The 27,017-nt window shown below is 39.0% G+C and overlaps 1 protein-coding gene across 2 annotated transcripts in view; it reads right to left on the reverse strand.

The window, feature by feature from the left end:
- Nucleotides 1–279: 279 nt before the first annotated feature.
- The window catches only part of LOC135092926 (uncharacterized protein ZK1073.1-like), a 46,450-nt gene continuing 19,712 nt past the window's right edge, over nucleotides 280–27,017 (reverse strand). Inside the window, exons 4-10 of one of the 2 annotated variants that reach the window (XM_063991726.1) lie at nucleotides 25,744–25,861; nucleotides 16,343–16,553; nucleotides 14,960–15,037; nucleotides 10,444–10,455; nucleotides 4,020–4,129; nucleotides 3,646–3,817; nucleotides 280–3,191 (exon numbers count right to left, since the gene is read on the reverse strand). In XM_063991726.1, the coding sequence (XP_063847796.1) occupies nucleotides 2,973–3,191; nucleotides 3,646–3,817; nucleotides 4,020–4,129; nucleotides 10,444–10,455; nucleotides 14,960–15,037; nucleotides 16,343–16,553; nucleotides 25,744–25,861 (920 nt within the window). In that variant the 3' untranslated portion in view covers nucleotides 280–2,972. The remainder of the gene's footprint in view (nucleotides 3,192–3,645; nucleotides 3,818–4,019; nucleotides 4,130–10,443; nucleotides 10,456–14,959; nucleotides 15,038–16,342; nucleotides 16,554–25,743; nucleotides 25,862–27,017) is intronic. The other variant, XM_063991727.1, reaches the window with a different exon arrangement.

Here is a 27,017-nt window from a genome sequence, read left to right on the forward strand (position 1 = left end):
TCTTTGTGAGATTTCAAAATAATTACTACTACTACTACTACTACTATAACAATAATGATAATAATAATAATAGTAATAATAATAATAATAATAGTAATAATAATAATAATAGCAATAATGATAATAATGTACATACAGCCACACCTGCCCCACTCTGCAGGCACCCACAGAGCCACATTTATGGGTTGCCTGCCTTGACCTCTGATCTGCCTTGCCCCATGTGGGTCTCCTGCAGGTCTTGTCACTCGGGGCTCAGCGGAGGGAGAATAAAACAGCATGAAACTTTAGTAAAAATACTGTATTAATAATTATGTAGTACATGTGATTATTGTACATTATCTCTCAAAGAACATTATGGTGGAGGTGGGGGCTAATTAACCTGCTAAAAATATTAATTGAAATAAAAAAAGGAAAATGCTGAAATGAGGCGCGATTCTTAAAGTGTGTGTGTGTGTGTGTGTGTGTGTGTGTGTGTGTGTGTGTGTGTGTGTGTGTGTGTGTGTGTGTGTGTGTGTGTGTGTGTGTGTGTGTGTGTGTGTGTGTGTGTGTGTGTGTGTGTGAGATTAAGCACTATCACCTGAATAGAACAATAATTTTTTTCTCTTTTTATCATCTTTTCTCTAAACATACAGATAAAGACAAGAATGAGATAATCAAGAGATGATAGGTAACCATGCTTTGTTAGGCAAGCCATGTGTGTGTGTGTGTGTGTGTGTGTGTGTGTGTGTGTGTGTGTGTGTGTGTGTGTGTGTGTGTGTGTGTGTGTGTGTGTGTGTGTGTGTGTGTGTGTGTGTGTGTGTGTGTGTGTGTGTGTGTGTGTGTGTGTACTAGGACAAATCTATGGTTTCTACGATCCCTAAAGTACATCAGTCTGTCCATTTAGAAACAGACAGAATAGGTGGAAAGAGGAAGTGTCAAAGGTATACATCCATCACGAAGGAACACAGCCAGTCTCTGCCACACTCAGGCCAGCAAGAGTGACGGCGGTGGACTGGAAGGCTGTGTTCTAGGCGCGATTAGAGCAACAAAGCCTTATTTTCGTGTTTCCAAATAGACAGCTGAGCAAATAGTCCTCTACGATGTCTAACCCCTATGAAAGCCTAAGATAGTAACTGCAAACACACATCAGATCGTTGCTAAATACGAGGCTCAAACTTCTATTGACGGGAGAAAAAAGTTACTCTATGCTCTGTTTTTTGGTGCGATTTAGTGTTTTGGTGCTATCTCGGTGCTGTCCAATGTGTGTGTTGCAGGCTATGCTGGCAAGAGCTAAATTGTTATAAATCATTTTGTTGTTGGCAGTTAGTAGTTGCAGTACTTCCACGTTTGCTTCTTTTTGTTACACGTACTCTATTCCCGCCAAGTTCTCCTCCTCTTGAAGACACCAGCAAGGAGAAAAATGCGTATTGTTGGTCTGTGTGTGATAACTGAAGTGGTGAGGTGTTTGGTGTGTGTGTGTAGGTGTCTGTCCATCTGTGTGTGTGTGTGTATGTGTGTGTGTGTGGAAAGATCTGTCACTCTCTCTCCTATACATGTTGCGAGGAATGTGTTCTCTTTGTCACTCGTGTTTACCTGGCATGAGTAAGTGTCCTTGATGCAAAAAAACACACAACAACAAACTTCGCCACTCAAAACCTCCTGCTGCGATGTACAGTACACGTGATGTCCTATATACAAGTTTTGACATATGGCCGAGGACCGGTGCAGGGCAGTCCTTGAGCGGCACCAAGGATCAACAATTCACAGTTAGGTAGTCACTGCAGCACTGCACCATCCACTGTGGGGAGCCACCACCGTCTGGCTGTCGTCCTCCACTGATAAGCAGCATGAATGATGACAAGTGTGTGGCAGTTTGAATGTTTGGTGAAAAATGTTAGGAAATATTTAGATGTTCAACAAAAAAGTGTGTAAAATATCTGAACATTAAAAAAAAAAAAGTTCTGCAAAAAATGTAAAACGAAATTTGAACATTTGACAAATTGTTAAAAAAATCTGAACATCTGTCAAAAGTATTAAAAGTCTGAATGTCTGACAAAAAGTGTACAAATATTTCAATGTTTGATAGTGATATTTGATTGCAACAGTATGAAAAGTGGTGGTGGTGATGCAAGGCATTCCCCTCAGTGCTGGTGTCCCCACGGAGTGGTGAGGGTGGCGTAGTGTGGTATGGAGTGCACCAGTGGCGGGCGTACAAAAAACCTCAAGAAAACAAGAGCAACAATGAGCGGCACGGCGGCGCCTGCCTAGCGCTGGTGTTGTTATGTACACGGCTATGGAGGCTACGAGTTGAGCTGTAAACAAGATTTGGAAAGCCTTGTTCTCTCTGGCCACAAGCAGTGCATACAAACACGCGTCATTTTGACAATTACTTGACTGTGATCAATGTCTCACTCTAGGTAGTTGTGTATTATTACTGTAACGCCTGCGCCTCCCAACGGGCCGAGGCGAAGAGGGGCAGCAAGTATCTATAGATCTATATATATCTATCTATATATATATATATATTTATATATATATAACTTGGATTCAACAATTCCACAACAAAGGCCATTCTCTTGTGGTGGGTGGCAGCCTTGACCTGACCCCGCAGCATGCCCCGGCTGCAGAGAGGGCGCCGCCGCGCCGGGTCACCACTGTGGGTGTTTGGGGCTGCCCTCCCTCACGACCCAGGCTGCAGGGTGGCCAGGTCAACCTCAGGGAGTTGCACCCCAGCACCAGGCCTCGAGGGGTCAACAGGTGCTAAATGCATCCCTCCGGAGGGGGCACTGGTGCTGGGGGGAGAAGCCACACCCACCGGGGATCATTGGAAAAAGGCCTCCAAGTGTGTATGGGCCAGGGGGAGACTGCACATGGGTTGGGGGGGGATGGGGGCTGTGGGGTGTGGGGGGAAGGCACAGTGGCCTGGGGGGGAGGGGGGAGGGGGTGAGAAAGAGCCATGGTGAGGGCCGCCAGACAGCAAGGGGTTGCGGCCTCTAGTTGGCGGCCGTCTGAGTGGAGGAGAAGGAGAAGCGTCTCAGGTTGGGTGTATCGTACTCCTCCATACTCATGGTGCGCTGCCGGCGTGGGCGCGTCTCGTCATCCGTGGAGGAGCCACTGAAGGTGCGCTGGCGGTCCACGCCACTCAACGGCAGTGAGGTCAGCACACCCAGGCCCTTGCAGAACAGCTGCATTGACTGGGCAAACTTCTCAGGCTGCAAGGAGACAGGAGAGGAGTGTAGTGATGAAGACTGCTGGCAAATTGAACTATACAGTGACAGCAAACAGTTCCTACTGAGGCAATACTGAGCCAACACTGTCAAGGATAACACCAAGACTGAGATACAGAAGATCAAGAAAACATTACTGAACAAAACCAAGTGATACAATAAAGAGCCAAAGTGTGTCAAAGATAACACTGAGATAAAGAAAGAAAATTCCACAGGACTAGCCAAACTTCTCAGACTGCATGGAGACAGGACAGGGATGCTGTGGTGAGGAATGACACCAAACAGAACCAAATGATACAATGAAGCAAAAAAATAAGCCTTAAATAACACCGAGAATAAAATGGGCAAGGAAAACCTAACTAAAACTAATACAGAAAAAAACAAAACCAATCCACCAATCAAAACAAGGCACCAACAACACCCCAACACATCAACTCACGCATTCAGCCAGCACATCTCCCACATCATCAATCTTGAGCAGCGATGCCTTCTGCTTGTTACAACTCTGGTGCATAGTGTGGACTGTGTGGACGTGGGAGGCCTTGGCGCCCGTCACCAGCAGCGTCTCCACCTTCAGCTTGGACTCCAGTTTGCCAGACAGATCAGAGCGCCTAGGGAAGGAGTGGAAAGTTAGGTGTTTGTGGGAGAGATGTATAGCAGGGGAGAATGGGAGGTTGGGAGAGTTTGCCTGTAAAGTTAGGAGTTTTTAAGGGAGAGGATGGTAAGTTAGAAATCATTATAATTTGGAAAAGTGGATGAATGCAAGAACATGTATATTAACTGCCTCCCAGGTGATGTCAGGCCAGTACTCACTTCAGGAAGGCCTCAACGTATTTCCTGAGGTTCTTGGGGTTGATCTTGCTCTGAAGGCGGTCCTGGTACTCCTTGATCAGCCTCTCCTTGTTCTCCGCAGAGTCCAGTTGCTGTGGGAAGGATCGGAGGGACGGATTAGTGACTGGGTGTGTTTCTTTGTGGGTGTGTTTGTGTGGGAGCTTTTTGTGTGTGTGCCTGTGTTTTTTTGAGTGTTTATTTTGTTTTGTTTTTTAGGTCTTTTTTTATTTATTTATAGAAAGATTGAAGTGTGTAATATTTTTTGATCATGTTTGTGAGCTAGAATTGATTGTTTTATTATTTTTTTTACTTTTTTTTGTTTTTAATGTGTTAAGAAAAAAAATTTTGTCAATTTTTTTAAGGCAAATTATTATTTTTTTCTTCTTAGTCTGTGAATATGAAGCTATATTTTATCTTTTTAATAAATTAGTCTTTATGTTTTAAAATGAACTGGGCAATGTTGTTTTCATGGTGTGGGAGGTGAACTGTGACGTGTGTGTGTGTGTGTGTGTGTGTGTGTGTGTGTGTGTGTGTGTGTGTGTGTGTGTGTGTGTGTGTGTGTGTGTGTGTGTGTGTGTGTGTGTGGGTGGGTGAGTGTGTGAGTGATTTTGGATATGTCCAAAACAAAATTTAAGCATATCATTTCATCAATAGCCAATTCGTCTGAAGTGTATCTCATATCCAACTGAGGTACACTCACTTCTCTTCATGTCACGGCTTCACTTCAAAGCTTCGTGACATTAAAACAATTCCACCAATCAGATCGATTTTTTTTATTTATTTATTTATTTATTTTTTGGTACATATAAAGAGCCAATTGGAAATTTTGAGCTCAATAATCAAAGAATTAGTCAGTGTATTCAATTACTTAAGTTTCCCATCCAAGTTAGTGGTACAGTGATGGTCAGAGTGAGTAACCTCTCCTCTCCCTCTGTTTGTTTTGTTTGTCTCAGTCTTCCATTCTCTCATATATTGGGCCACATTCCAAAACACCTCTGTGCCACACTTCCACTACTTTCCAAAGGCTCTAGTTGAAATGACATGGGTTTTTAATCAATCATAAAAATAACTGAAAATCCCAAACTTAACACTAGAATCATACATTTGAAAACTCTAATAAATTAACACTAGGATGATAAAAACCCCTGAAAACCCCAATAACTTCCACTACAGCCTCTTGAAACTCAGTCGAGATAAGGCACTAAAAACATTCAAAAATACAACCCAAAGATTGAGAGAAAATGGGAATAATGGAAGAGAGTGGGTATCTTGACTCTTGACCAACACTGTACCTGGTTAGTGGTGTGTTCCCAATAGTTAAAAGTTAGTGCTGTGGTCTCAGGGTTAGTAGAAAGTGTGACCCCAAATGTTAGTGGTGGTGACTACTCTACTTATTAAAAAACAGTTCCTTGTGAATTGTTTGAAGTTAATTGTGTGTTTTGTTTACTTTAGGAAGTTTTTTTTATTTATTTTTAATTTTATTTTATTTTTTTGCTGTGAGTGAAATACTGAAAATGTACAATTGGTGAAAAAAGCAATAAAAATAAAAAGTAAATAAAATGCCAAACGATTTTCAATACAATATTTTGGGTAGTTTCGAAAAAAAAAAAAAAGTACAAAACAATAACCTTTAGATACCCCCCCAAAAAATTAGTTACAAGAAAATACAAAATAATAATCTTAAAAATACATCAATGCACGTTTATTATTTATTTATTTATTTTTTTTAAGTTTGTATCTTTTTTAAAATTTAGTTAAGTAGTATTTTGATTTCGTGAGTTAAAAAAAAGTACAAAACGATAACCCTAAAAAAAAAAATTTAGTTACAAAAAAATACAAAACAATAATCTTAAAAATACATTACTGCACGTTTATTTAATTTTTTTTTCAAGCCTGTAGCTTTTTAAAAATTTAGTTAAGCAGTATTTTGAAATTGTGCATTAAAAAAAAAAGTATACTTCGCATGGAGCCTGTGTTGGTGTTAGTGTTAATATCTTATTGTTGTGATATGTTGATGCACTTACCATGTACATATTAGGTATTCTTAGGTGTAGGTGTTAAAAGAACATACTGTACACTGTGTTAGGTTGGTTTAGTTCACTGTTATGTTGTGCAATGTTCTGTATCTGTTCTGGTTTGTACTTGTTGCTGCAATGTGCTTGTCAGTATGGCTGTATATATCACACCTAAATTTCGAGGGGCAGCCTGTCTCACTAAGGGCTAGACAGTTTGTGACTCAGGGGAGCTTTGATGGTTTCACGTTGGGTTCCTTATGTGGGTTTGCAGTGGGAAGCCGTCAGCACAGCCACCACCCAGGCAGGTACTGTATGTGTGCTCTGCTTTTGTTTCCTCCTTGCCTTGTGGTGACAGGATTACAAAGGAGACTATTACAACTTTTCTGTGCTCTCTTTGGGATTAAAGTGTCACAGGCAGTTCCTTAGTTCTTTCCCTACAATATGCAACAATTCTAGACACAAAAAACAATGTACAATATTTTTATAAGCATCTACAAGAAAGAGATTACAAGGGTAGGTTTTTGTAATTTCTAGCCAGTGTAATGTTTGGACGTGGCTGCAGAACAAGATGTCTAACAGTGGCTAGTGATTAAGGAGGATGTGGCAAATAGCAGTGAAAATAAAAAAAAATTTATCCCATCACAGATTATCAAGTGCTCACAAATGCCAAGTTTTGATTGGTGATTTTTGTATTGACAGCACTGGCTCATGTCTACAAACTACCGAGTTTCTTTTAATACAGCCGAGTACTGAGTATTGAGTGAGGCATTGGTACAAACTAACCTGAACCCTTCCTTGCTAGACACTTAGTTTTAATAAGGCATGGCTGCAAAATCATCCTGAACCTACACCCTTTCCTTATGATTCACACACCTTCATAGCCACCCAATCTTAGCAAGGCATGGCTGGAGAATTATCCTGAACCTATACCCTTCCTTTATGACTAACATTTCTTGCTAGACAATCCGTTTTAGCAAGGCACAACTAGAACTAACCTGAACTAACACTCTTCCTTTCCGATTAACATTCCTAGTGACTCGCTCTACATCCCTGTACAACCTAACACAGCAACCAGCAGTGTGTGTGTGCTGACGACTTCCCAATGTGTGCTTTATGCTGCCAGTCTATTGAGCAGCTTATGGAGGAGGAGGGGGAGTATCATATCCTTCTATCATGTAAGCAAGTTTGTCCCTTCCTGCCTTCACCAACACAAGGCTACAGGAACAGTCTTACCAACATTTCAGGACTTGTAAGGGATGAGTGTAAGCAAGCCTGTCTCTTTAACTTTCTCATTACCTTCACCATTACAGGGGGTTCTCAGTTTACAATGGTCTGGATCTCTGTCTGCTGGTTACTTTAGTGGTCATGATGCTGCCACTGCTTGTCTTGTTTTTGTAGAGTCCCCCTACTTTTTTTTTTTTTTCTGAGTGGAGCGAAGGGGTTCTAATTTTGTTAGCGCACATCTCTACAACCCACTGCTCTGCCTGGCCCCTGGAGGGCACAGCGGTGATTTGGCCAGGAGCACCTTTTGGTGTCCATCGCATATAAAATTAGTCATTTCAGTCTCGGAAACACCTCCCAGTTGGTAACTTTTGACGGCACATCTTTCTTGTTTCATGACCTTCTTTCGTCAGACCCTCCGCTTTGCCGCATTCTGCTTATTTGCCATAACACACTTCACATACGGGACAGCCAGCTTTGGTTGACGCCACCACACTCAGCAGTGGCTGTACAGTCAAGATGTATTGTAAAAACTTGACACAAAAAAGAAAATGGAATTACGAGTTGAACTGTGAAGATGTTAAAAAAAGTTTATAACATATTTTACTTATGCTCGCTATTTTCAGCAGTTTATCATTGAATGCTGAAATATATTATTACATTAAATAGGAAAAACTCGTGAGCACGAGTGTGATCAGAATGCAGATAAAACTTCACATATTGAAAACACACAGTCATTTATAGCAGTCGTATATGTCACTCGCTGCAACCATCACGGCAGCGCGACACTTAGCATGGCGTGTGCAGGCGGGCTCCATATGACTGGGTCTGTGACACATCTAAAAATTAGAACCCCCAGCCACTTGGGGAAGGTCCTCTAATTTGCTCCCCAGCTTAAAGCACTAATTACCTGACCCAGAGAATAAGTTTATGACACAGCAAAGAAACATAACTTAGGAACATAACTGTAAACTCTGTCATAACTTGAGGACCCCCATACATGGCTCCTCTATCAGGCTACAGGGACAGGCTTGCTTATATCTCAGGGCTTGTGGGGGAAAAAATACGCATGTCCATGTGACCGGTGAAGGCATAAGACACAGGCAGACTAAAGGAGCAGCTAGTGGCGCTAACTGTACGGCGGAAAGTGAGGGACACAGAGAGCGGCACCATCTATCTAGTGGGCGGTGGCAGCGGCTCCCTGTGTTTGGCACTGCCGGCACTACAACTGAGGAAAGCGTCGCTGCTCGTGTCCTGAGGCGATGAGCAACAAACAAGCGACTATCAAATTGCTCTTAAGTAAACACAATAAAAAAATAGATAAATAAAAATAAAATGCTGCCAGTTTTTTTAGAAGCCAACATTAAAAAAAAAAAGTTATATACGAACATTTACAAAACCAAAACAAGTACAAAAAACAAGGAGGGAAATACATACACATACACATGTATTAAGTATGAATAAAGTACTTATAAATATGTACAGCGTCTCTTCATATAACGTCATTTCTAACGCGTGTGAGAGAAATAAACGGACCTATTGTATTTCTTCTTTCAGTGGGATGGGAGGGGTGAAAAACTGAGCTTTGTGACACGACAAGCAAGACAAATGTACAATCTCGAACACTGGGGCATTGCAACACTTGCTGATATCTTAGGAACAGGACAGCTCTCTCAGACTCTTAACATCAACAAAACACACAATTCAACACTAAGAAAGGGCTGGAATGACTGGGAATGACAGAATATTAACAAAACATTAACTGAACACTGAGAGGCCTGGAATGACTGGGAATGACTGGGAATGGTAAGGAATGACGTTACACAAGGACAAGTCTTTTGTTCTAGTGTTACATTTAGACACCAATATAAAAAAGGGTTGTTATTATGACCAGACAGGCAGACAGACAGACAGACAGACAGACAGACAGACAGACAGACAGACAGACAGACAGACAGATAGACAGACAGCCACATGCAGGTTAGATTCCGCAGGCAGGAAGAAGAGGAGGAGGAGGAGGAGGGTAGATTGAATAGGGATAAATGAGAATGGATGAAAAATATGAGGAAAATAGATTGATGATAAAGATGAAGAGATAGTGAATAAATGAGAAAGATAGAAAGATATGATAAAGATGGAAAAAGATGAAGAGATGATAAGGATGAGGAGATGGTGAATAGATGAGGACAAATATAGATAGAGATGATGAAAAGATTAGACGAAGAGGGAGATAAATAGATGATAAAGATGAAGATGGAGAAAAATGAGATAGATAAAGAATAAACAGCAAAGAGAAGACGGAGAAATGAAGGTTAGGCAAGATTATATACAGAGATTAAGAGCAGGAAGATTAAGATAAAAAAAAAAATGTAGGGAAGATTTTTATAGCAGAAAAGTTTGGGAGGCCACTGGTAAAAATTGACGGAGGAAAACAATAAGAAAATTTAAGAAGGAAAAAGATTCTTAAAATATTCACAAGACTCTTAGATTAAAAATATTTCCTGGAATTAAAGACTTTGTGGAACTCTTAATACATTTTCCGGTGAGAGATGAATGAAGTGTCAAAATTTTCATTCATTCTCAAAAAAAGTGGAAGGTATACAATATACATACAAAGGAAGAGGGGGTTGGTTGAGGTGGTGAGGAGGAAAGAGAGATAAGAGAGAGAAGGAATGAGAAATAAAAAGTGAGTGAGTGAGAATGCTTCAGATAAGAGTGAAAAATTAGCAAGTTTGCAGAGGAAGAAAAAGAAAAAGAGAAAGAGAGAGAGAATGAGAAACAGGAATGAGTGAATGAGTGAGTTAAAGACACAGAATAAGACAGAAGACTAAACAAATGAATGAGTGAACAAGTAGAGAGGAGGAGAGAGAGATAGAAGAGTGAAAAAATAAGACAAGGATGAATAAATGAGTCAGTGAGCGAGAGAGCAAATGAGCGAGTGAGTATGCTTCAGATTTAGAGAGAGAGAGAGCAAGAAAGAGAGAGAAATTAGCAAGTTAACAAAGAAATAAGGAGTTTGGGAAAGTCGAGATAAGATAAGCACAAGATTAATCAGCATTTGAGGTGAGTTAGACGGCTGTGAGGAAGCATAGATTAGATTCAGTTAGGCATTCTGAGAGCTAAGCGGCAGGGCAGGGGGAGGAATGTGGGCCTCTACAAGACTACAATACCTCAATTAAGCGCTGGGATGTCCAATACAGAACACATGTGAAGGGGCGAGAGGAGGAGAGAGAGAGAGAGAGGCATTGTTTATCATGGCATTGTTATCATTATCACACAATGACACATGGAGAGACAGAAAAGGATAGGGAGAGGGAGATAGAGATGGAGAGAGAGGTGGATAGACAGAGAGAGAGATGGGTAGACAGAGAGAGGGAGAAACTGAGAAATGGATAAAAAGAAGAGAGACAGAAAGAAATATAGCATAAAAATTGTAGATAAAAAATAAAATAATATAAATAACAGAGATTGAGAGATTGATAGACAGAGACAGAGAGGAGAAACTGAGAAAGAAATGGATAAATAGAAAAAAACAGATAGACAGAGAGAGAATATGACATAAAAATATACAGAACTAAAAGAAAAAAATAATATTAATAACAACAAATTCTAAGTAAGAGAAAAACAAAGCATTATTTTCAGAGGTGAAAAAATTAAAAATCTGGAAAAATAAGCATTTTAAAAAGAGCAAAATAAAAACAATGGAAAAAATCTGCAAACAAGCATTTTAAGAGGGGGAAAAATAAAAGAAAAGAAAAAATCTGCAAAAAAAAAATACGAATAGAAAGAGAAAAGAGAAAGAAATAAGCAAGGAAAAAATGTACATATATATACAGAACAAAATATTGGAGAAAGGTTAAACCAAAACAAAAAGTAAATAAATAAATAACAAATGAAATACAAAAAGGGAGAGAGAGAGAGAGAGAGAGAGAGAGAGAGAGAGAGAGAGAGAGAGAGAGAGAGAGAGAGAGAGAGAGAGAGAGAGAGAGAGAGAGAGAGAGAGAGAGAGAGAGAGAGAGAGAGAGAGAGAGAGAGAGAAATACCAGTTTTAGTAAGAACCACAAAATCAAAACTGCAGGAGGAGGAAGAGGAAACACAGAAGGAAAACAAATAAAGGATAGACAGGAATAAATGTAAATAAACAAATAAATCAATAAACAATAATAACACCATTTCTAATCTACTCTGTCATTTGGTTTAAAAAGGACAAAACTTCACTATGCCTCAAAACACACATACGTACACACACACATACACCAAAGCTCCACCTCCGAACCAACACACGTATGCACACACGCACGCACGCTCGCACGCACGCACGCACACTTGGGAATAAACGTGCTTTTATTAATGGTGGGAACAAGAGCACTAGAAGAACAACAAGAACAAGAACAACATTGATAACACGGTGAATTTTTTTCCAGCACAGCCAAAAAATGCGCGACTGAAATAGAAAGACACAATGATGCTGTAGTAGTAGTAGTAGTAGTAGTGGCGGTGGTGGTAGTACAACAGCAATATTTAGTCATACATTAATGGCAGCACACTCAAATACAGCGGGCAACCTCGGCAGACTCACTTGATTCAGGGGCGTTACTGGCAAGGGGAAACAATCATCCCTTTTTTTATTTTATTTTTTCCCTCTTACCTACACTACTTTTTTCTCTCTTAATTTTTCTTTCCCTTATTTTGTCTCTTTTCCTGTTTTTTTCTCTTTCCTTTTTAACTTTTTTTTGTTTTCCCTAATTTTTCCCCTTACATGTACTATTTTTCTTTTCTAATTTTCCTCTTTTCTGTGCTTTATTTACTTGTTTTTTCTAATTAATTTTTATACTTTTGCTAACTTTGTTTTGATTTTGTCAACTATTTTCCTCTTTCCCCAAACTTTTTTGTCATGTTTTCCTAATTATTCTCCTCTTTTCCTAAACTTTTTTCCTCCATTTCTATATCTTCTCTTTTCCTGAATTCTTTTCCTCTTTTTCCTATTTTTTCCCTCAATGTTTCCCTATTTTTTACCCTCGACTTTTCTTAATTTATTTTTTTCTCTTTCCTTTTATTTCTTTTACTATTTTTTTTTGTTTCATTAAAGTATCCTTGGTAGTTTTCCCTTCCTATCTTTCTTTGTTTCTGTGTCATCTATTTGTTCACTTCTTCTTTTCCTCCTATCTACTATGCATCACTTTTTTTCCCCTATTTCCACATTCACATAGGTACCATTTCCCTTTCATTTCATAAACTCAATCTACCCATTTCTTCCTACACTAATTCCTGCCTATTCTACATTAATCCCATCACTCCTATTCAAACTTCCTGCCTGTTCTACATTAATCCCATCACTCCTATTCAAACTAACAATCTTTTTTTTCTTATTTTCCCTATCCCTTTCAGTCTTTACCCATCTGATTCATTCTTTCCCATTTCTAACCAATCCTCATGTTACACCCTCCTTATTTCCCGCCAGAACCAAGTGTGTCTGAAGAGGGACCCTTTGCAGCAACCTGTTAGCATTGTGGAGGGTCTGGGGAGGTGGGGGGGAACAGCAAGGGGGTGGAGGAGGAGGGGGAGGAGGAACACTAAGATACAGGCTAAGGAAGAGGAGGAGAAGGAGGAGGAGGAGTGAGGATGTCCCGAGCCGGCTACCTGAGTGAGCATCTGGAAGAGAGTGAGACAATGTCATTCATACCTTTAATTACGGATTGTGTGACTCTCTCTCTCTCTCTCTCTCTCTCTCTCTCTCTCTCTTGCTCATTCACTTTCATTTCCTCTTTTATTCTTTGTCTTTCTAGTTCTATTTTTTTCTTTTATGTGTGTTTTTTTTCTTTTGTTTTCTTTCCTTTGTCTGTCTGTCAGTCTCTTGTTCTTTTACTTTTTATTTCTTGTCTTTCTATATTTTCTTTGTGTTTTTTGTTTTACAGTTTTACAGTCAGGTTTTTGCTTTCTTACCTTATGTCTGTCTGTCTGTCTGTCTGTCTGTCTGTCTGTTTGTTTCTCTCTCTTTTTTCTCTTATTCTTGTCTTTCTTGTTGTTTTTTTCTTTGTGCATATTTTTTTTTATGTATTTAGTCTTAGTTCTTTGCTCTCTCTCTCTCTCTCTCTCTCTCTCTCTCTCTCTCTCTCTCTCTCTCTCTCTCTCTCTCTCTCTCTCTCTCTCTCTCTCTCTCCCCCAAAGTCAAGTCTCTATTATCTCTCTCTCCCTTTCTCTCAATTGTCTCCCAAACTCCCTTTATAGTCTCTCTCTCTCTCTCTCTCTCTCTCTCTCTCTCTCTCTCTCTCTCTCTCTCTCTCTCTCTCTCTCTCTCTCATTAGAATCTCATAACTGACGTCTGATGTCCCCCATTGTGTGTGTGTGTGTGTGTGTGTGTGTGTGTGTGTGTGTGTGTGTGTGTGTGTGTGTGTGTGTGTGTGTGTGTGTTATACCCTTGCTGTGTCCTCTCCAGTCACCATAAATAACAAAATCGTCACTATTTTGTACCATCATCATCATCACCATCATCATCATCATCATCATCATCATAGAAACATAAACAATAACTACACCAACAAACACAAACAGCAATAATAACAAACAAATAAAAAAAATAATAATAATAAAAAACAGGAACGATAGAGGAAATAAGAAAAAAACAAAGAAACAATAACAAGAATAGCAACAACAAGGATAGCAATACTGAAGAAGATGACACACACACACACACACACACACACACACACACACACACACACACACACACACACACACACACACACACACACACACACACACACACACAGTCATTATCACTCAAAAGGACAGAAAATTAATGAAGAAAGAGACACACACACACACACACACACACACACACACACACACACACACACACACACACACACACACACACACACACACACACACACACACACAAGGCCACCTAGTTCATTAAATTTAATATCCTGCAAGACACAGAAGGATGTTTTATAAAAGAACACGAATATTAATCTTCCCTTCAATATTTACAGAACCTGATAATGAGGATGAGGAAAAAGAAGAGGAAGAGGAGGAGGAAGAGGAGGAGCTTAAGAAAATCCATATTGACCTTAAGATAAAAGAGAAAGAGGTGAAGAATATCATTTTTTTAGTCATACAATAAAATCCTATTGCTTTCTATACTCATTTGTAAAGAAATTGAGCAAAAATAAAATAATAATAATAATAATAATAATAATAATAATAATAATAATAATAATAATAATAATAATAATAAAATATTTGATAATAGTAATCAATTAGGTTTGTATACTCATTTATAAAGGAAGATGGACAGGATAAGAGTAATAACAGTAATAATAATTATAGTAATTCAGGATTCATAGTTAAGATACAGATAATAGTAGTAATAGTGAAATATTTCATTATAGTAATTAAATGAGCTTTCCATATTCATTAATAAAGAGAGAAATAGTAATAGTTTAAAGTTCATAATGAAGATAATAATAGTAAGACATTTCATAATAATAATAATGATAATAATAATAATAATAATAATAATAATAATAATGACATTTTATAATAGTATTCATAAAGGAAGAAAACCACATTATCATTAAATATATCATAAAAAAAAAATTAGAAGTATAACGTTAACAATAATAATAATAATAACAATAATAATAACAACAGTAACATGGAGAATTACTTTTGATAACTTACATGGCCAAACTTGTGGAAGATGAGGTACTGCTCGGCTGTTGGATGCATCCCCACACTGTTCAGCTTCCAGGAGATGATCTGAGGGGGGTGAAGGGCACATCAGGACACAAGGGATGCTGCAGGAAGCCATCAGGCAGACACGTGGCAGATAGACAGATAGATAAAAAGACTCTCTCTCTCTCTCTCTCTCTCTCTCTCTCTCTCTCTCTCTCTCTCTCTCTCTCTCTCTCTTTATCTATCTATCTCTAGGCCTCTTTCAGTCTCTGTTTCTCTCTTTTTAAAATATAACTGATGTTTTCTATTAATTTCTTCTTTCTACTACTACTACTACTACTACTACTACTACTACTCAGAATACAAGGGTTGGTGCAGGAAGCAATCAGACCTACACGTGGTAGTCCCTCTATGAAACACGCCTGCCTACTTCCACCTACTTTGTTGCTACCATTAGAGAGAGAGAGAGAGAGAGAGAGAGAGAGAGAGAGAGAGAGAGAGAGAGAGAGAGAGAGAGAGAGAGAGAGAGAGAGAGAGAGAGAGAGAGAGAGAGAGAGAGAGAGAGAGAGAGAGAGAGAGAGAGAGAGAGACACATAACTGCAGAATACATACAAATGCCTCTTTATCTACACACACACACACTCACATACATACGTAAGAATAACAAGACACAGCAGGTCTTGCAAACACACAACAATACCACAGCGGCGCCTGTAACACTTAACACAACACACAACGCCACAACACAGAAAATGAGCCAGGACACACACACACACACACACACACACACACACACACACACACACACACACACACACATTAACAAAACAATAAACAAACAAATTAATATTAACAATTTTTCCATAGGCTTTCTGAGAGAGAGAGAGAGAGAGAGAGAGAGAGAGAGAGAGAGAGAGAGAGAGAGAGAGAGAGAGAGCGTTTTTACACACATAAGGAAAAGCAGTCAGGATTATAATTTATCGTTAATGAGATGGAGGAGGAGAAGGAGGAGGAGGAGGACAGAGGGCGTGGGAAAGGGAGGATAAGAAGGAACCTTGTGGTATATATCAAGTTTCTTAGTTTTGGGTTACACTTGCAAACTACGAGTATATAACCTTGAGAAGTTTGTCAGAAAAATGCTGTGGTTTTTGTATACGCGAGACAGACAGATAGACAGACAGACAGACAGACAGACAGACAGACAGACAGATAGACAGATGGATAGATAGATCTCTCTCTACAAACACAACCATTCACTCACCCCTCATCCACCTCTCATCCACGCACACACCACCACCACCACCACCACCCCACCTGCGACATCACACTTCCATCTCCCATTCCACCCAACCACACACACACACCCCTACACCACTCCCTCCCCCTCACCTTGTCCTTGAAGTGCTCCATCACCCCAGCGGTAGTGGAGGTGCAGTGGATGAGAATGAGCCCCATGCAGCGGTCAGGGTACGCCATACCAAACCGAGCCAGGATGTTAGCGCCGGCTCCCTCACCAAGACCAATCACCAGTTTCACCTTCAGCTGGTCCAGGACGGCAATGAGGTCCTCAGCGATCATCTGCATGGTCGGGAACACGTAGCTGTGGGGAGAGGTGAGGGTGATAAGGGCGTGTGTGGTGAGATGGGGTTTGGGTCAGTGTGGGTGTGTTTAAGACTGGCTGATTTCGTGTGTTGTGGTTTCATTGGGGTAAAAGAAGAGTAGGGTGTTGCGTGAGGTGTGAGGGTGTTGCGTGAAGGTGGGAAGTGGGTTGGGTGAGACAGGTTTGAGGTGTGTGGGTGTCTTGGGTTCGTTTGGGGTTTAAATTTCGTTTGGTTTGGGGTTTGTTGTGGTTTTATTGGGGTAGTGTGTGTGTGTGTGTGTTGGGGAAACGTTTGGTTTTGTGGTGTGAGGTAGAAAAGTGAAAAAAAAAAGTTACTTAGTTGTGGTTTGCAGCTGAAAAGTTTAAAATTACCCACCTCCCTACAACAGTATTTTTTATATATATCAAACCACACAAAGAACAGTATAACACCACCACCACCACCACTACCGAGGGCGGGAGAGACAATCATATATCACTGTGGCAAGGCTAGCAGTGACGTGACTAGCAGGGCCGAGCTGTTAAGTGAGAGGCGATGGCTGGGCCCGGGGATGTTCTCTTGGGGTTATGAGACCAAGAAATGTAAATATCTACTCTACGTAAGCTGTGAGCGAGTTAGCGGGGTGAGAGCGGAAGAGGAGAGGGAATGAGAGGACCCAGTGCAGAAAGGTGGGTACTAAAACAAAACGATAATCAAAGAAGGAAGTTTTAATCATCAGGAAAATAGCAGGTGATTTACTATGAGGAAAATTGAAAAGAAAAAAAAAGTTATGATTTTAGTTTCTGAGAGCGAGAATTGTACATGAAAAAGGGAAAGTAAGAAAAACTAGGAAAAATGCTTACATCTCAAGAAAAAAGGAAAATGCTAAAATTTCAAGACAGGCAGAGGAAAAGTAAGAAAACAAAGATTTCTGATATCGCAATGAAAAAAAGACAGGAAAAAGTAACATTTGAAGATATAAGAGATGAGAGACGAGAAAGAGAAACAGAGAAAGAAACAGAAACATAGAGACAGAGAACCTTGCACAAAAACAAAAACGAAAAATACTTAGAAAACCTCAAGAGCGAAACAAGACTCAAAGAAAACGGAGAGAAAGCGAAGTTACCCCAGCGAGAACGAAAAGAAGGTCCCTTATTGGTTCATGCTTTAGTAAAACAACACCTACCTCGGCCTGTGATTGGGGGAAGAAGGAGAGGGAGAAACAAAGACAGATTAACACAGAAATAGAACCCAAGAAGCTGAGAAACATTGATATACATAAGGGTGGTGCTGACATGACCCCTGTGACTGGCTACGGGGGAAGATTGTGCTACAGGGACAAGATTTGTAAGATTTTGTGATGCGTAATGGTGAAGGAAATGTATGTAAAGTTTAAATTTCCTTGTTTATTTATTGATTTTTTTTTAGATTAGTTTTAGACTGGTGGGGATATGACATGGGGAAGATAGTGCTATGATTACCCAAATTACGCAAAAATTTTGAAAGACACGTGAGAACAAAGGAAATGTGAACAAACTCTTAATTCTCAGCCATATTTCCACTCCATTTTAAATATTTCAGGTTAAATAAAGTTATAGGTCAATACAGTGCTATCATGGCCAAGAATACACTAACATTTTGAAAGGCGTAATAGTAATAGCAAAGGAAACTAACAAACTCTTAATTTTCAACCATATTAAAATTTTTACTCTTAGTTTAATCATGTCAAAGAAGGAAATTACATTGGTCAAAACAGTGCTATATTGGAAACGTTTACATTAAATTTTTAAAAGACGTGTGAGAAAAAAAAAAAAAAAAAAAACGTAAACTCTTGATCTTGAGCCATATTTTAACTTGTTTAACTATAGATTATAAGTCAATACAGTACAAAAGGCGGCCAAGATTACACTAAAATTTTGAAACACGTAATGACGAAAGAAACATAAACAAACTCTTAAGCTCAGGTCATAATTTCACTTTTATTTAACAGTTTCAGCTTAAATACGAAAAAAAGATAAAAAATAAATAAATAAATAAAAGACAAGCACTATCATCCCGTGGCCAGTCAAAGGGTTACATACAATTACTAGGAGCCTCTGCAAGGAAAACACATTACAAATTGCCTCTCAGAACCCAATGGCTGTCTTATACTCTTCCTTAGGGTAAGATACATGATTTTACTAATTTTAACGGGTACTGTCTTAAAATGAATGAACTGCGTGCTGTGTCCGGTAAAATTCCAGGTCTAAATGTATCTAATTTCGTACGATTTAAAGTTGGAATAGAATGATTTAGTATGTTTCAAGCAGCCACCTGGATTTTAAGGGTAAGTGAAGGAATAGCCATAATACTGCCACGGTAAACATTAGAGGTTAGAAATGCAGTTTTGGGATATATAAAAGAGGACATTAGCTGCAATATACTGAAGGAAAGATGTGTAAATACGATAATAAAGTTACAAATGAATATGATAAATAGATACACATAGAAATACAGTGTCTGAGGCCATAAAAGATACATTACCTTGACTACAATGAAACAAGAGGTGGAAATAGGTTTTTCTGTTGGGATATACTGAAGAAAAGGAGGATAAATGGAATAATATGAATGGGAAATATTATAACAGGTAGATATACATAAAAATACAGTGTTTGATAAAGAAAATACATTAGCTTGAGTGCACTGAAAGAAAAGGTGGAAAAAAGAATGTTGTGTTTGGATATACTGAGGGAAAGGAAGGTGAATATGATAAGAAGGTTAGGGAAGAATATAAGAGATGTTTAGTAAATGCAGGTGTGTTAATTAAGGTGTTTGTGTGTTGTAGTTAGTTGTTCTCTCTCTCTCTCTCTCTCTCTCTCTCTCTCTCTCTCTCTCTCTCTCTCTCTCTCTCTCTCTCTCTCTCTCTCTCTCTCATTTAACGCCTCACTCCTCCATCGTTACACCTCCATTCCCTCACTTCCTCTCTCTCTCTCTCTCTCTCTCTCTCTCTCTCTCTCTCTCTCTCTCTCTCTCTCTCTCTCTCTCTCTCTCTCTCTCTCTCTCTCTCTCTCTCTCCTTCACTGTCCTCTATATATCTTACTTTCTTCCTCCTCCTCTTCCTCTCACTTCCTTTCCCTCCTCCTCCTCTCACTTCCTTCCCCTCCTACTCCTCCTCCTCCTCCACTTCCTCCTCCTTGTGGAACACGACGCCTTTAAGGTTACTGACTCTCTCTCTCTCTCTCTCTCTCTCTCTCTCTCTCTCTCTCTCTCTCTCTCTCTCTCTCTCTCTCTCATACACACATATTTATAATTCTATTTATATTTATTAACTTGTTTACTGAGAGAGAGAGAGAGAGAGAGAGAGAGAGAGAGAGAGAGAGAGAGAGAGAGAGAGAGAGAGAGAGAGAGAGAGAGAGAGAGAGAGAGAGAATCCCCTCTCCTTTGTTTTAGATCTTCCAATTCCACCATCATCCATCTCTACTCCTCCTCCTCCTCCTCCTCCTCTTAGTCTTTTATCATCTAGCCTCCTCCTCCTCCTCTTACATATTTTGTTTCATTTCTTCCTCCTCCTCTTCCTCCCACGCACGTCGGCTTCCCTCAGTGCCTTCTTTTCAAATCCCAGAGAGAGAGAGAGAGAGAGAGAGAGAGAGAGAGAGAGAGAGAGAGAGAGAGAGAGAGAGAATGAGAGATCGAAGCAAGGCCTGCCAGTGACGTCATAAGGCCAGAATGACGTCAATGGCAACTCTCTCTCTCTCTCTCTCTCTCTCTCTCTCTCTCTCTCTCTCTCTCTCTCTCTCTCTCTCTCTCTCTCTCTTCAAGCAAACTTTCCTCTCCAAAACGTAAGTAAATTTAAAAAGAAAGAAGGCAAAAATAACTTCTCTGCTCCTCTAAAGACTCTAAAAGTTTTATTTAATGTGCACAATAATTTGAATATAAACATTTAAAATTACAAAAAAGTTGTGAAATATGGCGGCGTTGCACGTGTTACACAAATTGTCGTATTTCTCTTCTTTTTTTTTTCGTATTTTTGCTCTTCAGACTCTCGAGTTTTAAAGTATATAATGAACTTAATATAAACATTAAAAATAGTCAGGATGGGAATTAATGAAAGTGGTCTCGTACATAATGCTGAAAGTGAGAATAGCGACGATAAATAAATACATAAATAAACAAATTGTCGTGGGATATAATTAGCAAAATCATTATTCAAACAAGTACTAAAATTATTTACAAAAGAATGGACAAAATAAAAAAAAATTATCATACAAATAAAAAAAAAAAAAGTACGCCCGATCTTTCCTCTCCTTAAGAACATAAAAAAAAAACTATCGTAAAATATTAAAAAAAAAAAAAAAAAAAAAAAAAAAAAACAGTACATGTGGCCGATCTTTCCCCTCCCTATAAACGGGGGAAAAAGAAAGAAAGAAAGAAAGACAAACTATCGTACATTCCCCAAAACAAACGTACGCCAGGTCTTTCCATCTCGCCACCTTTGCTTTCCTTACCAGACGAAGCCACGGGGGAAAACTTCGGGAAAAATGGAGGAAAAAGCGACAAAGAAAAAAAAAAGAGGAACAAAGGAGTAATTTGACGCCTGAGTGGGAAGAGGGAAAGGGGAGGGAATCGATAGAGAGGGAGAGGGAGAATAAGAGCTGGGTTTCTACTGACGAAGGCGAAGGGGAGGAAGAGAAAGACGAACCTATACAATTATCCCATAAAACTCATGTTATTGGTCTTAAATTTGTACCTAACTGATGATTTTACTTGCTATCGTGTTTTTTTTTTTTCGTTGGCTTCTTTTATATTTATGGTCTAGAATGGAGGAAAAAGATTAAATTATTTATTCTACTCTCTCTCTCTCTCTCTCTCTCTCTCTCTCTCTCTCTCTCTCTCTCTCTCTCTCTCTCTCTCTCTGAGTTTCTATGAGTGACGAATGATCTAAGTTTTCTTGTTGTTATTTTTTATTAGTTCGTTTCATATTTATGGTCTTGTGAGAGTAGAGGAGAAAGACAAATCACCTTAGTTTTTTTGTTATTTCCTTTTGTCCGTTTTCTATATATGAGAGAAAAATCACCTAACTTTTTTTCATATTTTATTATTATCATTATTATTATTATTATTATTATTATTATTATTATTATTATCATTATTACTATCGGCTTCTTTCATGTTTATGGTCTGGTACAACGGCAGTAAATGAGTTATTATTATTATTATTATCATTATTATTATTATTATTATTATTATTATTATTATTATTATTATCATTATTATTATTATTACTATCTTGTCTTTTCTTTAATTTCTATGGAAGAGAGTGACGAATTATTGAACGTTTCTTTCTATATACTTATTTATTGACGTGTTTCATATTTATGGTCAAGAACGAAGGCAGTGAATGAAATTATTATGACTGTTACTATTATTATTATTATTATTTTATTTCTTATTTAACTTTCATGGAAGTGACGAATAATTAAACTTTTTTTTTTAATTTCTATCATTTTTTTTTCATTGTATTGTTTCATATTTATGATCTTGTGAAGGAATGAGTGAAGAGAGAAATTAGTTTTATCTTTTGTCTCTTTCTTTATTACCTACAGAAGAATAATGAATAACAAAACTCCTTATTTTTTTTATTTATTTATTTATTTATTTATTGGTGTGTTTCATATTTAGGGTCTAGCGAGGCAATGGATGAGAGAAACGGTTTTGTATTAATTTTCTGTTTAGTTTTGTTTTCTGTCCCCTCTTTTGTTTAGTTTTTTACAGAAGAGCAGTGAACGATTGAACTTTTTTACATTTTATTCACCTGTTCGTCCGCTGGTTTGTTTTGTTCATCTATTTTTTCAGTTACTGATTTTTTTTTGTCTTTCGTTCTGCTTGATTTGATTTTAACTCAGAGGGAAACGTAACAGTGATAATTAACTAACTTTCTTCATTCATGTATCTATTCGTCTTTTTATTTGTCATTCATTTATTTCTCACTTCCTTTTTTTTTTTAATGTAATTCCTTCCATGTCAATTAATTCATCTTATTATTTATTTTTATACGTTGTAAAATTTTCTTCTTATTTTAGTTTAATTTAGTTACTGGTCACTTTATTTATTTATTTATTTATTTTTAGTTTCAGGTAGATTATTATTTTCATTATTATTATTATTTAGTTTCTCCGCAATTTATTTTTTTTATTTTTTTTCATTTAGTTACCTGATCAATTTATTTTAAGTAATTCCAGTTCCTTTTCCCTTTTATTTCTCTTATTTTATGGTCAATTTATTTTAGTTTAGTTCCGTTTCCCCCCAATTTATCTTACTTTACATTCTAGTTGTTTTCTTTTTCCTTTTGTTTCGTCTTCTTTTGAAATTTATACCGATTTACTTTAATTTTCCTCTTCTATTCTAATTTATGCCCAATTTCTTTAAGTTTCCGCTCGATTTCCTTTTTATTTATTTTTTTTAACCACCCCTTTTAGTCTAACTCCTACCCAATTTCTTTAAGTTACCGCTCAATTTTCTTTTGTTTACCCTTCCGTTTTCATTCGCAACAGACAGTCACTTGTTTATGCGTCCCTCTGTACAATGGCCCTGTCTGGAGGAGGGAAGGAGGGGAGAGGGAGAGGGAGAGGACAAGAAGAAAGGAGAGAGAAAGGTGAAGCAAGGCATGGAGGAGGAGAAGAGAGAAGAGAAAGGAAGGAAAACGAGGGAGGAATTGAGAAAGCGAGAAGGAAGGAAGAAAAAGGGAAAGAAAGAGAATATATAAAAAAAAATGGTAAGAAGAGAGAGAGAGAGAGAGAGAGAGAGAGAGAGAGAGAGAGAGAGAGAGAGAGAGAGAGAGAGAGAGAAACACTTGTGGTCAGTAATGAGATAAGAGTCATTTCTCTCTCTCTCTCTCTCTCTCTCTCTCTCTCTCTCTCTCTCTCTCTCTCAGTTCCTTCGTTTCTTCCCATCCATCTTTCCTTCCTTCCCTTCTTCTTTTTCTTTTTCTCATTCCCTTCTTTTCCTCCCTTTTCTCAATTCTCTCCCTCCCTCCACTCCCTCTCTTTCTCTCGATGCTAAGATATCCTGAAAAATCTCCTCTTCCTCCTCCTCCTCCTCTTTTTTTTCTATTCCCTCTTCCTCCTCCTCCTCCTCCTCTTCTAAGTCTCTCTCAACCCAAATTCTTCCTCCCTGGGGCAGAAGTGGAGGCATTATTCACTCCGTCAACATGAGAGAGAGAGAGAGAGAGAGAGAGAGAGAGAGAGAGAGAGAGAGAGAGAGAGAGAGAGAGAGAGAGAGAGAGAGAGAGAGAGAGAGAGAGAGAGAGAGAGAGAGAGAGAGAGAATGTAGCTTTTCTTTACGTTTTATATTCTACTCTCACTTTATTCTCTCTCTCTCTCTCTCTCTCTCTCTCTCTCTCTCTCTCTCTCTCTCTCTCTCGACACGTGACTTCAGGCCAGCACGTGTCTCTACGCTCCCTCCAGGGCCGCCCGCCGCCTCTATAATGCTCGCTCGGTGGCCTTCAGCTGTGTAAAGGCCGCCAGCTCATAATTATTAGCGTTATTTATTTTTTTTTCTGGTGCGTTTTGGTTTTGTCTTTGATGTATTTTTTTTATTTGTTTGTTGCTTATTTGTATTTTGTTTAATTGTTTAGTTTTGTTTGTTAGTTTCTTTTTTGGCGTTAATTTATACTTTTTTTTTTTAGGTTTCATATTTTAAACATATATTTTTTTAAGTACGATAATTATTTTACAACGGCTTATATTTCTTAGGTTTATCATCACATTTTTTTTTTTGTTGTTTTTGGTTAATCCCTTTGCAATTATTTTCATTCCAAGGTTTTATACTCTAATAAATCGTATTTCACGTCTTTTCAATTATCTATGACTAATTCCGGCCACTTCTTACTGCATCTGTATCAATATTATCATTATTTTTTTTACAATCTCTACATTTTGCAAGTGTGCCTGCATTACACTGCCTGAGTGGCCCAAGCAACTGGGAGAGGGAGAGAGAATATCCTGTCTGAGTGGCCTAAACAAACGCACATCGGCGCATGCGTGTCTCCATCTTCAAAGAGGAAATTCAACTATAAGAAGATACCGTTTTGAAATCTCCTCTTGACCTAAAACACCACTCCTCTTCCTCCTACCGTACCTCGCTCCTCTTCCTCCTTCTCCCCATCATTCTCTTTCTCTTCTTTCTCTCCACTCTTTCGTTCTCCCTTCTCTCACGTCAGCCGCAGCCAATCAGCGCACGCCTCGCCTCACCGCCGGCCAATCACAGGGCCACTTTTAATTCTATTGTCGTTCTTTAAAGAAATTTTGATGAGGGAAATTTTATGAGGCGGAGAATAATAATACATAATAATGATGAATAATGATGCAAGGAAGATGAAGACGAAAATATAAGAAATAAAACTGAGAAACAGATGAATAGATGAACATAAAGAGTTGATGAATTTTAGTTGAAAAGAATATATAAAACACGAAACTTTAAAAGAAAAATAACAATTACAATAAGGATGAAAAATAGATGAGAGAGAGAGAGAGAGAGAGAGAGAGAGAGAGAGAGAGAGAGAGAGAGAGAGAGAGAGAGAGAGAGAGAGAGAGAGAGAGAGAGAGAGAGAGAGAGAGAGAGGTGTGTGAGGGCAGGTAAACTCATTACAATAAACTGGATTAAGTGAAAAGTATACACAAAATGAAGTAAGAAAAATGAACTTATTGGAGGTGTATACAGGTGTGTGTGGGTTTGGACAGGTGTGTGTAATCATTAAGTGAGAGTTATTCAGGTAATATTAGTTAGACGAAGGCAGGTGAGACACAAGAAAATAACTTAATCATTGAGTTAGGTTAGACAAGGTGAGACTGAGTTAGGTTAGGTTGTTAGATTTGGTTAAGCTACAGGAGGAGGAGGAAGAGGAAGAGAAGAGGAGGAAGGAGATAAAAAGAAGGGAGGTTTAATTAGGTTAGATTGGGTTACGTTAAGTTAGATTAAGTTAGGTTAGATTACAATGGGAGAATAAGTCAGGTAATATCAATTCAGATCACCAAGAGCATAATATTAAACAGACACAAACACAAAGACACACAGAGAAAGACAGACAGACAGACAGGCGGACACTTATTCTTCGAGCATGTTAAAATAGAAGTCAGGTAGCAGGTAGTACTGGTTAAAGACACGAACACATACACACACAGACAGACAGACAGACAGACAGACAGACAGACAGACAGACAGAAGGACACTCACTCGTTAGGCAGGTCCTTGGCACCGTCCTCCTGTCCAGGGATGTCCACGTGAATGAAGACAGAGCGCTCCTTGGTCTCCAGCATTACGGGGTGGGACACAAACTCTGCCCAGGACGAGTCTGTGGAAGGGCACCATTAGGCTGGCTGGGGGCGATAGAGTGACAAGGGTGATAAGTTAGGGTGTCGCAGGGTGAGTGGTATATTGGGGTGATAAGGGTCACAAGAGGATGGGTTAGTGACAGTTGGGGTGTTTTAGGGTGACGAGGGGTGAGGTAGGGTGCCTTAGGGTGTGAGTAAGTCGGGGTGATTAGGGTGACAAGAGGGCGAGTTAGGGTGCCTTAGGGTGAGTGGCAAGTTGCGTTGATTAGGGTGCCTTAGGGTGTGACAATCATAAGTTGGAGTGATTGGAGTGACAGAAGGGTGAGGTAGGGTGCCTTAGGGTGTGACAATCATAAGTTGGAGTGTTTTAAGGTGCCAGGGAGTGATCAGGGTGACAGTGAGGTGAGTTAGGGTGACAATAATAACACTGATGCGATTCGTAAACAGGGAGCACTAACAGAAGAAGAAGAGGGTGTGGCAATAATAACTGGGGTACTTTAGGGTGAAAGAGAGTGGTTAGGGTGACAAGAGGATGAAATACAGTGCCTTAGGGCGTGGTAGTGGTGATAATTGTGGTGTTTAAGGAGGAAAGGGTTAACACACATCACCAACACACATCACCAGTTCCTCAGTCACCCTTTATCGTTTGCTAGCCGACAAAAATAGTTGATTTGTTCAGACGCTTACCAACATGGCGGTCATATTGGTTCGGGAAGCTTACGAAAAGACTGGAAATGAGTGAACTTTGTTTAAGTGTGAAAAGGTGAACATTTAAAGTGATAGGGTGATGAATTGAGGCGTTTGAGGGTGACAGCATGGAAAATTATGGGTTTGAGAGAGAGAGAGAGAGAGAGAGAGAGAGAGAGAGAGAGAGAGAGAGAGAGAGAGAGAGAGAGAGAGAGAGTATTAAAGGTAGGTAGATGTAAGGTAAGGTTGAGAGGGGAGAGTGGCAGGGTGAGAGGGAGAAGGGAGAGTAGGGTGTTGAGGTGAGAGAATTGATCCACGAGTGAGAGAGGGGAGGGACACGGAGAGAGAGAAGGGAGAGAAGGGAGAGGGGAAAGGGAGAGAAAAAAAGAGAGTTTTCTACATGATTACCCATGTGATCTGACCTCTCTCTCTCTCTCTCTCTCTCTCTCTCTCTCTCTCTCTCTCTCTCTCTCTCTCTCTCTATCTATC

Source organism: Scylla paramamosain, chromosome 41 (genome assembly GCF_035594125.1).
Source record: "Scylla paramamosain isolate STU-SP2022 chromosome 41, ASM3559412v1, whole genome shotgun sequence".
In the NCBI taxonomy this organism is placed as follows: Eukaryota; Metazoa; Arthropoda; class Malacostraca; order Decapoda; family Portunidae; genus Scylla; species Scylla paramamosain.